Source organism: Pecten maximus, chromosome 16 (assembly GCF_902652985.1).
Source record: "Pecten maximus chromosome 16, xPecMax1.1, whole genome shotgun sequence".
NCBI classification, from domain to species: Eukaryota; Metazoa; Mollusca; class Bivalvia; order Pectinida; family Pectinidae; genus Pecten; species Pecten maximus.
Genome location: NC_047030.1, coordinates 1,017,572 through 1,033,167, shown reverse-complemented (window position 1 = coordinate 1,033,167; position 15,596 = coordinate 1,017,572). Strand labels below are relative to the sequence as shown.

The 15,596-nt window shown below is 37.9% G+C and overlaps 1 protein-coding gene across 1 annotated transcript in view; it reads left to right on the top strand.

The window, feature by feature from the left end:
- LOC117345262 (dnaJ homolog subfamily C member 11-like) overlaps positions 1-15,596 on the top strand; it is a 62,088-nt gene that overhangs the window by 37,004 nt on the left and 9,488 nt on the right. Inside the window, exons 12-15 of the mRNA XM_033908307.1 lie at positions 486-641; positions 7,803-7,872; positions 10,062-10,171; positions 10,727-10,820. Coding sequence (XP_033764198.1) covers positions 486-641; positions 7,803-7,872; positions 10,062-10,171; positions 10,727-10,820 — 430 coding nt within the window. The remainder of the gene's footprint in view (positions 1-485; positions 642-7,802; positions 7,873-10,061; positions 10,172-10,726; positions 10,821-15,596) is intronic.

Below are 15,596 nucleotides of genomic sequence, written 5' to 3'. Positions count from 1 at the left end.
CCTACCACAGCTGTATAATTTGAGATGTGAATTTTAGACACGCTACTTCGCCGACAGCATATACACTGCTAGTAGTACTCATGGTATAATATATTATCTGGTCCTTTGACAAAATAAAAGTCCAAACATGTAAGACCAAAAGTTACCAAATATAGATGTGGAGCACAATTATTTATTCACTTTTAATTTAATAGAGAAACTTTTGATGGGTGATAACAGCATATTAAAAATTATGTAAATTATGGTATTATACAAAAAAATATACAAACACCTTTTTTTGTTTTCAATTTTTCTAGTATGATGCATCAGTAGAGGTCTAGGAGTGATAAGTTGTAACAGTATAATATTGAAGTTTTCTGTAACCTTTTTGACTGTTTTACTGTGTTGTGGACTAAAGTCGCTGTTTAGTATGATATATTGAAGTTTTCTGTAACCTTTTTGACTGTTTTACTGTGTTGTGGACTAAAGTCGCTGTTTTGCCACAGATTGATCCGAGGCCAACAAGAGTTCCACTTCCCTATACATCTGTCGGAGAACATCATTCCTGAGGCTATTGTTTATGGTACCTTTCTTCCACTAGCTACATACTTTGTGGTGAAGAAGTTGATTGTGGATCCATACTTAAAACGACAGGAGGAAGAGTAAGTGTCGACACCATAACTGTCCTCTAGGCTGTAAATATAGATATTATAAAATTACAGGAACCATAACTGTCCTCTAGGCTGTAAATATAGATGTTATAAAATTACAGGAACCATAACTGTCCTCTAGGCTGTAAATATAGATGTTATAAAATTACAGGAACCATAACTGTCCTCTAGGCTGTAAATTTAGACATTATAAAATTACAGGAACCATAACTGTCCTCTAGGCTGTAAATATAGATGTTATAAAATTACAGGAACCATAACTGTCCTCTAGGCTGTAAATATAGATGTTATAAAATTACAGGAACCATAACTGTCCTCTAGGCTGTAAATATAGATGTTATAAAATTACAGGAACCATAACTGTCCTCTAGGCTGTAAATATAGATGTTATAAAATTACAGGAACCATAACTGTCCTCTAGGCTGTAAATATAGATGTTATAAAATTACAGGAACCATAACTGTGCTCTAGGCTGTAAATATAGATGTTATAAAATTACAGGAACCATAACTGTCCTCTAGGCTGTAAATATAGATGTTATAAAATTACAGGAACCATAACTGTCCTCTAGGCTGTAAATATAGATGTTATAAAATTACAGGAACCATAACTGTGCTCTAGGCTGTAAATATAGATGTTATAAAATTACAGGAACCATAACTGTTCTCTAGGCTGTAAATATAGATGTTATAAAATTACAGGAACCATAACTGTCCTCTAGGCTGTAAATATAGATGTTATAGAATTACAGGAACTATAACTGTCCTCTAGGCTGTAAATATAGATGTTATAAAATTACAGGAACCATAACTGTCCTTTAGGCTGTAAATATAGATGTTATAAAATTACAGGAACCATAACTGTCCTCTAGGCTGTAAATATAGATGTTATAAAATTACAGGAACCATTTATAACTGTCCTCTAGGCTGTAAATATAGATGTTATAAAATTACAGGAACCATAACTGTCCTCTAGGCTGTAAATATAGATGTTATAAAATTACAGGAACTATAACTGTCCTCTAGGCTGTAAATATAGATGTTATAAAATTACAGGAACCATAACTCTCCTCTAGGCTGTAAATATAGATGTTATAAAATTACAGGAACTATAACTGTCCTCTAGGCTGTAAATATAGATGTTATAAAATTACAGGAACCATAACTGTCCTCTAGGCTGTAAATATAGATGTTATAAAATTACAGGACCATAACTGTCCGCTAGGCTGTAAATATAGATGTTATAAAATTACAGGAACCATAACTGTCCTCTTGGCTGTAAATATAGATGTTATAAAATTACAGGAACCATAACTGTCCTCTAGGCTGTAAATATAGATGTTATAGAATTACAGGAACTATAACTGTCCTCTAGGCTGTAAATATAGATGTTATCTTATAAAATTACAGGAACCATAACTGTCCTTTAGGCTGTAAATATAGATGTTATAAAATTACAGGAACTATAACTGTCCTCTAGGCTGTAAATATAGATGTTATAAAATTACAGGAACTATAACTGTCCTCTAGGCTGTAAATATAGATGTTATAAAATTACAGGAACCATAACTGTCCTCTAGGCTGTAAATATAGATGTTATAAAATTACAGGAACTATAACTGTCCTCTAGGCTGTAAATATAGATGTTATAAAATTACAGGAACCATAACTGTCCTCTTGGCTGTAAATATAGATGTTATAAAATTACAGGAACTATAACTGTCCTCTAGGCTGTAAATATAGATGTTATAAAATTACAGGAACCATAACTGTCCTCTAGGCTGTAAATATAGATGTTATAAAATTACAGGAACCATAACTGTCCTCTAGGCTATAAATATAGATATTATAAAATTACAGGAACCATAACTGTCCTCTAGGCTGTAAATATAGATGTTATAAAATGGCAGGAATCTTAATATGTTAATCTTTTTATTAAGCCTCCCCTTCAATTAAAGGGAGACATATTTTATTAGTACTGGCTAAACGAACATTAATGTTCGGTTATTGCAATCAAGAACTGGAATGAGAAATATGACCATATTTGGTAACCACATTCACCAATACGCCATCTACTGTCTGTGTCAATGAAATATGGCTGCCCCCATTGCCTTACGCTTCAAATAATTTACCTGCAAAAACATCTTCGTTTTATATAGTAGTTTTACCGAAAATGTTGAAATGTATTCAGTAGATGTTTTCAAGATGCATACGATTTCAGAAATGCATAACGCTAGCGAAATGTTAAGACTAAATGAACCTGAACTTTGCGAATAACTCCAGGTCAATATATTTATGTAAACAACTATTGCGCAGGCGCATTCGTCTCCGTATGTTTAGAAAGTTTTGCTCTTCCGTGTTCATTCCAAAACGGCTGACAGTATAGCATAGGTCTACAAATATGTCCGCAATTTACTTAAATGTGTAATATGTATATTCTAGAATGTTACATCATTATCAACTAAGTGTGTATTTCTATTATTTAGAGAAAGAAATATATCGATAACGGCATACGAGACGATACATTGCATCATAGATCTACTATAGGTTACTGTACGTGTTAACGGTGTTTGCGAGAAAGAACTGTACATATGTACAGTATAGACTTACAATTAGGTGGCATTTGTGGTCAGGGTGACTGGTCATAGCGTTTGTCAATGATTTCCATATACCAATTTCCTTTGACGAAAATGACCAATAAATCAAGTGCAAATGATAATTTCTTGTTATGTGCACGGGATTGCTGGCTGTAGGCGATACTTGGAACGTATTTACTGTTGTAAGGGAGGTAACTGCAAGATTACGGAAATCAAAAGTTAAACCAATTTGATTGGTCGATTCTTCCACGACTTTGGCAGGGGGTTTACAATCGAAGTGACAGATAACTACGGCAATATTCAGATGATATCAACAATGACATTTTTGGATACGTTTGGTTGGCAGTTGTCATGTTTAAAATGAACAATTATATAGCTTGTTTTTATTTCGGCAAAGACGAGAATATTTACTGAAACGGACCACACGTGAAGCGGACTTGGAAATACCGAAACGAAGAAAAATGGTGCATAATATTATAATATAAATTGGCATTATTTTCAGAGGATTGACCAAAGTATATGTTCTGCAATGCCTGATTGTATCATATATAAAATATTAGAGGTTTATTTGACCGAATTTTAAATTAATTATTCATTTGCGAATCGCGGCCCGATTGTCGTTAGAGTTGAATTACCGAAATGGTCGATAGTGGATCCAAAATCGATATTGAAATAATTTGCAAAATACAGAATTCACGACCAAATTTTCGATTGTGACGAACTACTGAGACGGTGTTAAGTTCATGTTAAGTCAATCTGATTAAAATCAGCTGTTACATGGCTACGTTTACTATGCACTACGTCTACTAGGTAATTTTTTTTAAAGACGGAAATCCGGATTATATAAAAACAAATGCAAAAATACTTGTGATATTCACTTAATTTGATATTCAGCCGTTAATTGTTAACTGTAGTTTTATAACTTCTGATATATTGTGATTGATACTCTATATAATATTGCTGTGGAACTTGGGTTATTTTTCAAACAAATTCATTTTAATAATTTGTTAATTTAGAATTTTCATCAAGTCATGATCAAGACTTGAAATTCTCACTACACCATACTTCAAACACGGAGTAATGCTTCGATGAATTGATTAACTGAAAATTGAAGTCAAGCAAATGAGTTAATATTTACCTTAAATATTTTTTCAATATACAACAAATGTTCAGATGACTATTTGTGCCATGCTGTTACAAGATTTCAGTTACAATTCTAAAATTGAATTAGTATGTAAATGTATGTTATCCTGTCAATATCCACAAAGCGAGTGTAGTCTACTGTACTCAAAGTCATGCCAGTAGATAGCGGTACATATACTTACTGCTTACATCTAGTGCTTACTTGTGTGAATTATAAATCAATAACAAAATGGTTCATATACACTGTATTTCTATATATGACTTCACAAATTATGTGGTGTCTTAAGATCTGAATGAAGTGAATAAACGATGTACAGTGGAACTTCGTTAACTCGAACTCGGATAACTCGAATACCCCGCTTAACTCGAAGTACCTCGCCGGTCCCGGCCGAATTCTCTCTTTATCTTAGTAAAAAAAAACTCGGATAATTCGAATTCGGATAACTCGAAAAACTCGGATAATACGAAGTAAAAATTTGGTCCCAACAATAAAATCCTACTTGAAATGTTCGAATAACTCGAAGTATAATTTTCGTCGATCGGTGGCAAACGCCGACATTTTTTTAAGAGCTAAGTTCCGTTTGTAATACTGAACATATCGGCACTACTAACCTACATGCTATTATAAGTGTTTCATAAATTCATAAAAGAAATTGTCGGTTGAATCTTATAACAACAAGTCTTGGTGATAAAAAGTACTGCTTTACTTACATCAGGTAATTTCCCAAGGCGGTCGCCGATATCAGTACACACGATAGTCAACAACTCATCTACCCGTTCGCTCAAGCGGAACTAATCTCTGACACACCGGTAGATCTACCCGGCTGATGTTTTTACAGGTGTAGAAATGACACAGTCACCGGCGCCTATTAAATCTTTAAACTGCTGAAACAATAGCGTAATTACTGCCGAGGTGTTCAGAGTACAACTGTAACGGTCAGTGCTGTCTATTAAATCGGATAAAACGCCAACTCAGTTACAGTAACATTTTATACGCACATGCGCAGCCCAACTTCCGGTGCTAATACACATGGAAATGGCGTGGTTATCAATAAAAAGTAAGTAGGCCGATCAAACAGTATTTTATATATGTCCAATAAAAGGTAATGGTTCTGTTACGTTTTGTATGCAATCTGTGTTAAACTTAAACGGTTATTTGTTTTGACATTAATAACTTGTTATTTTGTCGAATTCCGTTTTATCGTTTACCTTTTGCAAACATGACTTGCACATCAGATCGTTATTGAAGTGACTAAGTGAAAGAAACTTTATCGTGACTGTATATCGGCAAAACTACACCAAATTACAAGTGACATAACTAAACATTACATATATATTTACATGTATTGACCCGTCTTTACACTTAACTGATGAACGACAGAGCGGAGTTATTATGATTATATAATGTTGACAAATATTGACAAAACTTTTCACCAAAAACGATAACTCGCTTAATTCGAACACTCGGATAACTCGAAGTTTTTTCGTGGTCCCGTCGACTTCGAGTTAACGAAGTTCCACTGTATTAAATTATTTTTATGAAATATTCAAGTCACAGATCATTCTCTTTTTTAAAATATTGATTTCAGGTCCATTTTGGTAATTCAAATATGACGGCAATCAGGCCTCGAATGGCGAATGATTAAATGTTTTTTAATACGTCTCGGTCAAATAAACCCCTAATATTTTACATATGATTAATTTTGACATTGGAGAACATATAATTATGTCCATGCATTCTCTAATATAAGCACTGGTAGAAAGTACAGAATAGAGCTTGATAAATATATAATCAAAATTACTAATTACCCCGGTAAATATAACATTTTAGTAAACCTCCCATGACTGATGGTGAACTTAAACTTGCAAATCTCCTGTGTCATTCCAATTTTGATGTGTGTAAATATATATAAACGTACGGTATATATATAGATATAGATATGGATTGATTCACAATTTGCATACAGTTATGGAATCTTATCACACCCGGAAACTGTTCTCTCCACATAAAGGATGTGATTTGTGCAATTACATTGTTGAACTGTGTGATTCACTATGGTTGGATGGTCAACATTGGAAAGGGACAATAAATAGGGAATGTGTCATCCCATCGAATGGACTGTAACGTTTATCAGCTTTGAAGTTGAAAATGAAGCTTGAAGTTTTCTTTTCCTGTTTGCTGAATTATTTGATGAAGATAGTCTTTATATGGTTGTTATTCTTTATCACATTGTGTACAATACTGTAATTATACCAGAAGTATATCTTCTCATATAAAGATTTATTAACATCAAATGATTCCTGAACAAAAGGAGTCAAGTTTTTTGTTTTGAAGTACCATACATGCTTGAGTACAGTTTCAATAGGATACATTCCTAATCCGGGCCTTGATTAGCAGCTATTATTTTCATCCATCCAAGATAGATCAACAAACTTCCAATTTCAATTAGGACCTTACAGAAACATGCATGTGTTCAATCATATCAGAACAGCTGCAAACATTTCAAATTATTTGCAATTAATTCCCAAACCAATATCAGTAAATTTATCGACTTTAAACTTAGAAGATTACTGATTTTGCATTAAACAATAATGTACGTTTACAGTACTTACAGTACTTTGATTTTTCTTCTGGTTCTGGTTCTTACATAATTTTGTACCAGAATCAATTTCTTCACAAAACTTGCAGTTATACTTGCATCACCTAAAGCCGATGAGCAGTGCATTGCTGTGAGGTCACCGTGACCTTGACCTCAAGATCAAAAGTCAAATAAGTGCAAATTTTTCCAATATTTAATTTTCATTTGATGTGTTCAGACTTTCTGAATAGTGTCAATGATAAATAATCAGACTTTAAACTATCATTAGCTTGAAAATTATTCTATTTATTGATAAAATTGTATGTTCTAATAAGTCACCTATTCAAACTGACCAAAGGTTTACTGTAAATGAGGCTGGTTGGACCCCTGGGGACATAGAGGTGGGGCCCCATATGGGGAATTTAGCTAAACTTCGTTGTAAAATGGTACTTCTTTGACTTAATGCCCAACCAAATTTGCTATTAAACATTGTTGCGTGAGGGCAATCTCTTCTTAAATAAATGAGGCTGGTTTGACTCCTTGGGACAGAGGGATAGAGCCCCAAAATGGAACTTAGGGAACATTTAGCTTTTCATGCAATACGATGATTATACCGGCAAAATGTTACCCACAGCTGACCAAAAATACCATAATGATCATGGAAAACATAACTCATGAAAACTACGATTGTGTGTTTACTACACAACAGACATTTAATCTTATACAGTATCAGAACCATTAAAAAGTGAATGGGCCATTTATAACTCAGTATAGAGAACATATACACACTGATAAAACATTATACTACAAACCATGTGTTAACGTTTAATTCAGATCACAAGAAAAGAAGAAGGAAGAGGCAGCTGAGAAAATGGCCGCTAAGAAAGACGAAGCCACAGCAACTGTGAGTCATTCTCAGGAATAATAAGATTCCATCACCAATTGCTGTATTGTCACCAATTTCAACAATTTGAATTTTCTTTTGATCTGACAAGAGATAATTTCTGTTGTAGTATTTTTTAGCCCACCATCATCAGATGGTGGGCTATTCAAATCGCCCTGCGTCCGTGGTCCGTCGTCCGTCCCTCCGTCCCTCCGTCCCTCCGTCCCTCCGTCCGTAAACAATTCTTGTTATCGCTATTTCTCAGAAAGAACTGAAGGGATCTTTCTCAAATTTCATATTTAGGTTCCCCTTGGTGCCTAGTTATGCATATTGCATTTTGAGACCAATCTGAAAACAACATGGCCGACAGGCAGCCATCTTGGATTTTGACAATTGAAGTTTGTTATCGCTATTTCTCAGAAACTTAAGAAGGGATCTTTCTGAAATTTAATATGTAGGTTTCCCTCGGTGCCTAGTTATGCATATTGCGTTTTGAGACCAATTGGAAAACAACATGGCCGACAGGCAGCCATCTTGGATTTTGACAATTGAAGTTTGTTATCGCTATTTCTCAGAAAGTACTGAAGGATCTTTCTGAAATTTCATATGTAGGTTCCCCTCTGTGCCTAGTTATGCATATCCATTTTGAGACTATTCAGAAGACAACATGGCCGACAGGCAGTCATCTTGGATTTTGACAATTGAAGTTTGTTATCGCTATTTCTCAGAAAGTACTGAAGGGATCTTTCTGAAATTTCAGATGTAGGTTCCCCTTGGTGCCTAGTTATGCATATTGCATTTTGAGACCAATCTGAAAACAACATGGCCGACAGGCAGCCATCTTGGATTTTGACAATTGAAGTTTGTTATCGCTATTTCTAAGAAAGCACTGAAGGGATCTTTCTGAAATTTCATATAAAGGTTCCTCTTGGTGCCTAGTTATGCATATTGCATTTTGAGACCAATTGGAAAACAACATGGCCGACAGGCAGCCATCTTGGATTTTGACAATTGAAGTTTGTTATCGCTATTTCTCAGAAACTTATGAAGGGATCTTTCTCAAATTTCATATAAAGGTTCCTCTTGGTGCCTAGTTATGCATATTGCGTTTTGAGACCAATTGGAAAACAACATGGCCGACAGGCAGCCATCTTGGATTTTGACGATTGAAGTTTGTTATCACTATTTCTCAGAAACTTATGAAGGGATCTTTCTGAAATTTCATATGTAGGTTTCCCTCGGTGCCTAGTTATGCATATTGCATTTTGAGACTAATCTGAAAACAACATGGCCGACAGGCAGCCATCTTGGATTTTGACAATTGAAGTTTGTTATCGCTATTTCTCAGAAACTTATGAAAGGATCTTTCTGAAATTTCATATGTAGGTTTCCCTTGGTGCCTAGTTATGCATATTGCATTTTGAGACCAATCGAAAAACAACATGGCCGACAGGCAGCCATCTTGGATTTTGACAATTGAAGTTTGTTATCGCTATTTCTCAGAAAGTACTGAAAGGGATCTTTCTGAAATTTCATATGTAGGTTTCCCTCAGTGCGTAGTTATGCACATTGCATTTTGAGACCAATCTGAAAACAACATGGCCGACAGGCAGCCATCTTGGATTTTGACAATTGAAGATTGTTATCGCTATTTATCAGAAATTGCTGAAAGGATCTTTCTGAATTTCATTTGTAGGTTGCCCTCTGTGTCTAGTTATGCATATTGGATTTTGAGACCAGTCAGAAAACAACCTGGCTGACAGGCAGCCATCTTGTATTTTGAAAATTGAAGTTTGTTATCACTATTGTACAGAAGGTACTGAAGGGATTTTTCTCAAATTTCATATGTAGGTTCCCCTTGGTCCCTGGTATTGCATTTTGGGACCAATCGGAAAACAACATGGCCGACAGACAGCCATTATCGCTAAATCTTAAATTTTATATATAGGTTCCCCTTGTTTGAAAAGTACTAGAGGGCTGTTTCTGAATTTACACAGATTAGTAAGACTTAGAAGAAGGGAAAAGTAGAGAAAAGATCAATCTGACATGGAACCTATAAAGATCATTCAATGGTGGGCGCCAAGATCCCTCTGGGATCTCTTGTTTACTTCTGCTACATTATAATGTACCTGAAGACATTATACATGTACTTGTCAGCTAGAATTCTCTAGTGAAGTCTTATTGAAATGTTGGGTCATTTATTGACAAAGGTGGAGCTAATGAAAGAGTCTGTGGAACGAAGCATCGAAACAGAGGAGAGAAAACGAGGTCTAGTCATTCTAAAGGCACTATATGGGAAACTGATATCTGATGATGATGGGTAAGATGTCTCCTCCAATGTTTCAGTATGTTAAGATGGTTAAGACTTGTCTGAGTTTTCTCTGTCCCTTATACCAAATGTTAGACATTTTGATTTTAACTGTGTTCGTTAAAATGTCTCTTGTCTAGTGTAGGGGGCAATAGGAAGCTCAGGCTCGGATAAGACATGGTTTTGTCTTAAAATATGAAATCTCTTATAATTGTTTCTGTTTTAGATATACCCTGCCAAGCTGTTTATACCAAAATTAATATTCTAGTTACAAAATTATCTCAAATCACATCAGAATTTAGTTATTGTGAGAAATGTTCTCAATAAAATAAACCAGTTTTCAAATGGATATTTTTTGTGTTTGTGAGCAAAGAACAGTCTCATCTATTCTATTTAAAAACTTATCCGAGCTGAGGAATTCATACCTGAGCTAAGGAAAAACTTAATTGAGTTGTGAAAAATCTTACCTGAGCTAATAAATAACTTACCTTCGTTTGGAAAGTCTTATTTGAAGCTCCTAAATACACTAAGTCTTGTAAAGAACACTGTTGTACATGTTTTATACAGAGAACTATTGGAGGGCCAGTGTATAGACGTGCTCACCCCAGTACAGGCCCTGGTACGGGACTCTCAACTTGTCCTCTCCGACACCAAAACAAAGGTAAGCTCTGAATGATGGTCAAAGGACTCTCAACTCATCCTCTCCGTCTCCAAAACAAATCTAAGCTCTGAACAATGTCCACAGGACTCTCAACTCGTCCTCTCTGTCTCCAAAACAAAGGTAAGCTCTTAACAATGTCCACAGGACTCTCAACTCATCCTCTCTGTCTCCAAAACAAGGGTAAGCTCTGAACAATGTCAACAGGACTCTCAACTCGTCCTCTCAGTCTCCAAAACAAGGTTAGCTCTGAACAATGTCCACAGGACTCTCAACTCGTCCTCTCTGTCTCCAAAACAAGGTTAGCTCTGAACAATGTCAACAGGACTCTCAACTCGTCCTCTCTGTCTCCAAAACAAAGGTAAGCTCTTAACAATGTCCACAGGACTCTCAACTCGTCCTCTCCGACACCAAAACAAAGGTTAGCTCTGAACAATGTCGTCAGGACTCTCAACTCGTCCTCTCTGTCTCCAAAACAAAGCTAAGCTCTTAACAATGTCCACAGGACTCTCAACTCAACCTCTCTGTCTCCAAAACAAAGCTAAGCTCTTAACAATGTTCACAAGATGCTCAACTCATCCTCTCCGTCTCCAAAACAAAGCTAAGCTCTGAACAATGTCCACAGGACTCTCAACTTGTCCTCTCCAACACCAAAACAAAGGTTAGCTCTTAACAATGTCCACAGGACTCTCAACTCGTCCTCTCCGTCTCCAAAACAAAAGTAAGCTCTGAACAATGTCCACAGGACTCTCAACTCGTCCTCTCTGTCTCCAAAACAAAGCTAAGCTCTTAACAATGTCCACAGGACTCTCAACTCAACCTCTCTGTCTCCAAAACAAAGGTAAGCTCTTAACAATGTCCACAGAACTCTCAACTCGTCCTCTCCGACACCAAAACAGAGCTAAGCTCTTAACTATGTCCACAGGACTCAACTCGTCCTCTCTGTCTCCAAAACAAAGGTAAGCTCTGAACAAATTCAACAGGACTCTCAACTCGTCCTCTCTGTCTCCAAAACAAAGGTAAGCTCTGAACAATGTCCACAGGATGCTCAACTCGTTCTCTCTGTCTCCAAAACAAAGGTTAGCTCTGAACAATGTCAACAGGACTCAACTCGTCCTCTCTGTCTCCAAAACAAAGGTTAGCTCTGAACAATGTCCACAGGATGCTCAACTCATCCTCTCCAACACCAAAACAAAGGTTAGCTCTTAACATAACCACAGGACTCTCAACTCGTCCTCTCTGTCTCCAAAACAAAGGTAAGCTCTGAACAATGTCCACAGGACTCTCAACTCGTCCTCTCTGTCTCCAAAACAAAAGTAAGCTCTGAACAATGTCCACAGGACTCTCAACTCGTCCTCTCTGTCTCCAAAACAAAGGTAAGCTCTGAACAATGTCCACATGACTCTCAACTCAACCTCTCTGTCTCCAAAACAAAGGTAAGCTCTTAACAATGTCCACAGAACTCTCAACTCGTCCTCTCCGACACCAAAACAGAGCTAAGCTCTTAACTATGTCCACAGGACTCAACTCGTCCTCTCTGTCTCCAAAACAAAGGTAAGCTCTGAACAAATTCAACAGGACTCTCAACTCGTCCTCTCTGTCTCCAAAACAAAGGTAAGCTCTGAACAATGTCCACAGGATGCTCAACTCGTTCTCTCTGTCTCCAAAACAAAGGTTAGCTCTGAACAATGTCAACAGGACTCAACTCGTCCTCTCTGTCTCCAAAACAAAGGTTAGCTCTGAACAATGTCCACAGGATGCTCAACTCATCCTCTCCAACACCAAAACAAAGGTTAGCTCTTAACATAACCACAGGACTCTCAACTCGTCCTCTCTGTCTCCAAAACAAAGGTAAGCTCTGAACAATGTCCACAGGACTCTCAACTCGTCCTCTCTGTCTCCAAAACAAAAGTAAGCTCTGAACAATGTCCACAGGACTCTCAACTCGTCCTCTCTGTCTCCAAAACAAAGGTAAGCTCTGAACAATGTCCACATGACTCTCAACTCGTCCTCTCTGTCTCCAAAACAAAAGTAAGCTCTGAACGATGTCCACAGGACTCTCAACTCGTCCTCTCTGTCTCCAAAACAAGGTTAGCTCTGAACAATGTCCACAGGACTCTCAACTCGTCCTCTCTGTCTCCAAAAGAAGTTAGCTCTAAACAATGTCAACAGGACTCTCAACTCGTCCTCTCTCTCCAAAACAAAGCTAAGCTCTTAACAATGTCCACAGGACTCTCAACTCACCTCTCTGTCTCCAAAACAAAGGTAAGCTCTGAACAATGTCCTTAGGACTCTCAACTCGTCCTCTCAGTCTCCAAAACAAGGTTAGCTCTGAATGATGTCCACAGGACCCTCAACTCGTCCTCTCTGTCTCCAAAACAAAGCTAAGCTCTGAACAATGTCCACATGACTCTCAACTCATCCTCTCTGTTTCTAAAACAAAAGTTAGCTCTTAACAATGTCCACAGGACTCTCAACTCGTCCTCTAAGACCCTAAAACAAAGCTAAGCTCTTAACAATGTCCACAGAACTCTCAGCTCGTCCTCTCTGTCTCCAAAACAAAGGTAAGCTCTTAACAATGTCCACAGGACTCTCAACTCGTCCTCCCTGTCTCCAGAACAAGGTAAGCTCTTAACAATGTCCACAGGACTCTCAACTCGTCCTCTCTGTCTCCAAAACAAAGGTAAGCTCTGAACAATGTCAACAGGACTCTCAACTCGTCCTCTCTGTCTCCAAAACAAAGGTTAGCTCTGAACAATGTCCACAGGATTCTCAACTCGTCCTCTCCAACACCAAAACAAAGGTTAGCTCTTAACAATGTCCACAGGACTCTCAACTCGTCCTCTGTCTCCAAAACAAACGTAAGCTCTGAACAATGTCCACAAGACTCTCAACTCGTCCTCTCTGTCTCCAAAACAAAGGTAAGCTCTGAACAAATTCAACAGGACTCTCAACTCGTCCTCTCTGTCTCCAAAACAAAGGTAAGCTCTGAACAATGTCCACAGGATGCTCAACTCGTTCTCTCTGTCTCCAAAACAAAGGTTAGCTCTGAACAATGTCAACAGGACTCAACTCGTCCTCTCTGTCTCCAAAACAAAGGTTAGCTCTGAACAATGTCCACAGGATGCTCAACTCATCCTGTCCAACACCAAAACAAAGGTTAGCTCTTAACATAACCACAGGACTCTCAACTCGTCCTCTCTGTCTCCAAAACAAAGGTAAGCTCTGAACAATGTCCACAGGACTCTCAACTCGTCCTCTCTGTCTCCAAAACAAAAGTAAGCTCTGAACAATGTCCACAGGACTCTCAACTCGTCCTCTCTGTCTCCAAAACAAAGGTAAGCTCTGAACAATGTCCACAGGACTCTCAACTCGTCCTCTCTGTCTCCAAAACAAAAGTAAGCTCTGAACGATGTCCACAGGACTCTCAACTCGTCCTCTCTGTCTCCAAAACAAGGTTAGCTCTTAACAATGTCCACAGGACTCTCAACTCGTCCTCTCTGTCTCCAAAAGAAGTTAGCTCTAAACAATGTCAACAGGACTCTCAACTCGTCCTCTCTGTCTCCAAAACAAAGCTAAGCTCTTAACAATGTCCACAGGACTCTCAACTCACCTCTCTGTCTCCAAAACAAAGGTAAGCTCTGAACAATGTCCTTAGGACTCTCAACTCGTCCTCTCAGTCTCCAAAACAAGGTTAGCTCTGAATGATGTCCACAGGACCCTCAACTCGTCCTCTCTGTCTCCAAAACAAAGCTAAGCTCTGAACAATGTCCACATGACTCTCAACTCATCCTCTCTGTTTCTAAAACAAAAGTTAGCTCTTAACAATGTCCACAGGACTCTCAACTCGTTCTCTAAGACCCTAAAACAAAGCTAAGCTCTTAACAATGTCCACAGAACTCTCAGCTCGTCCTCTCTGTCTCCAAAACAAAGGTAAGCTCTTAACAATGTCCACAGGACTCTCAACTCGTCCTCCCTGTCTCCAGAACAAGGTAAGCTCTTAACAATGTCCACAGGACTCTCAACTCGTCCTCTCTGTCTCCAAAACAAAGGTAAGCTCTGAACAATGTCAACAGGACTCTCAACTCGTCCTCTCTGTCTCCAAAACAAAGGTTAGCTCTGAACAATGTCCACAGGATTCTCAACTCGTCCTCTCCAACACCAAAACAAAGGTTAGCTCTTAACAATGTCCACAGGACTCTCAACTCGTCCTCTGTCTCCAAAACAAAGGTTAGCTCTGAACAATGTCCACAGGATGCTCAACTCATCCTCTCCAACACCAAAACAAAGGTTAGCTCTTAACATAACCACAGGACTCTCAACTCGTCCTCTCTGTCTCCAAAACAAAGGTAAGCTCTGAACAATGTCCACAGGACTCTCAACTCGTCCTCTCTGTCTCCAAAAGAAGTTAGCTCTAAACAATGTCAACAGGACTCTCAACTCGTCCTCTCTGTCTCCAAAACAAAAGTAAGCTCTGAACGATGTCCACAGGACTCTCAACTCGTCCTCTCTGTCTCCAAAACAAGGTTAGCTCTGAACAATGTCCACAGGACTCTCAACTCGTCCTCTCTGTCTCCAAAAGAAGTTAGCTCTAAACAATGTCAACAGGACTCTCAACTCGTCCTCTCTCTCCAAAACAAAGCTAAGCTCTTAACAATGTCCACAGGACTCTCAACTCACCTCTCTGTCTCCAAAACAAAGGTAAGCTCTGAACAATGTCCTTAGGACTCTCAACTCGTCCTCTCAGTCTCCAAAACAAGGTTAGCTCTGAATGATGTC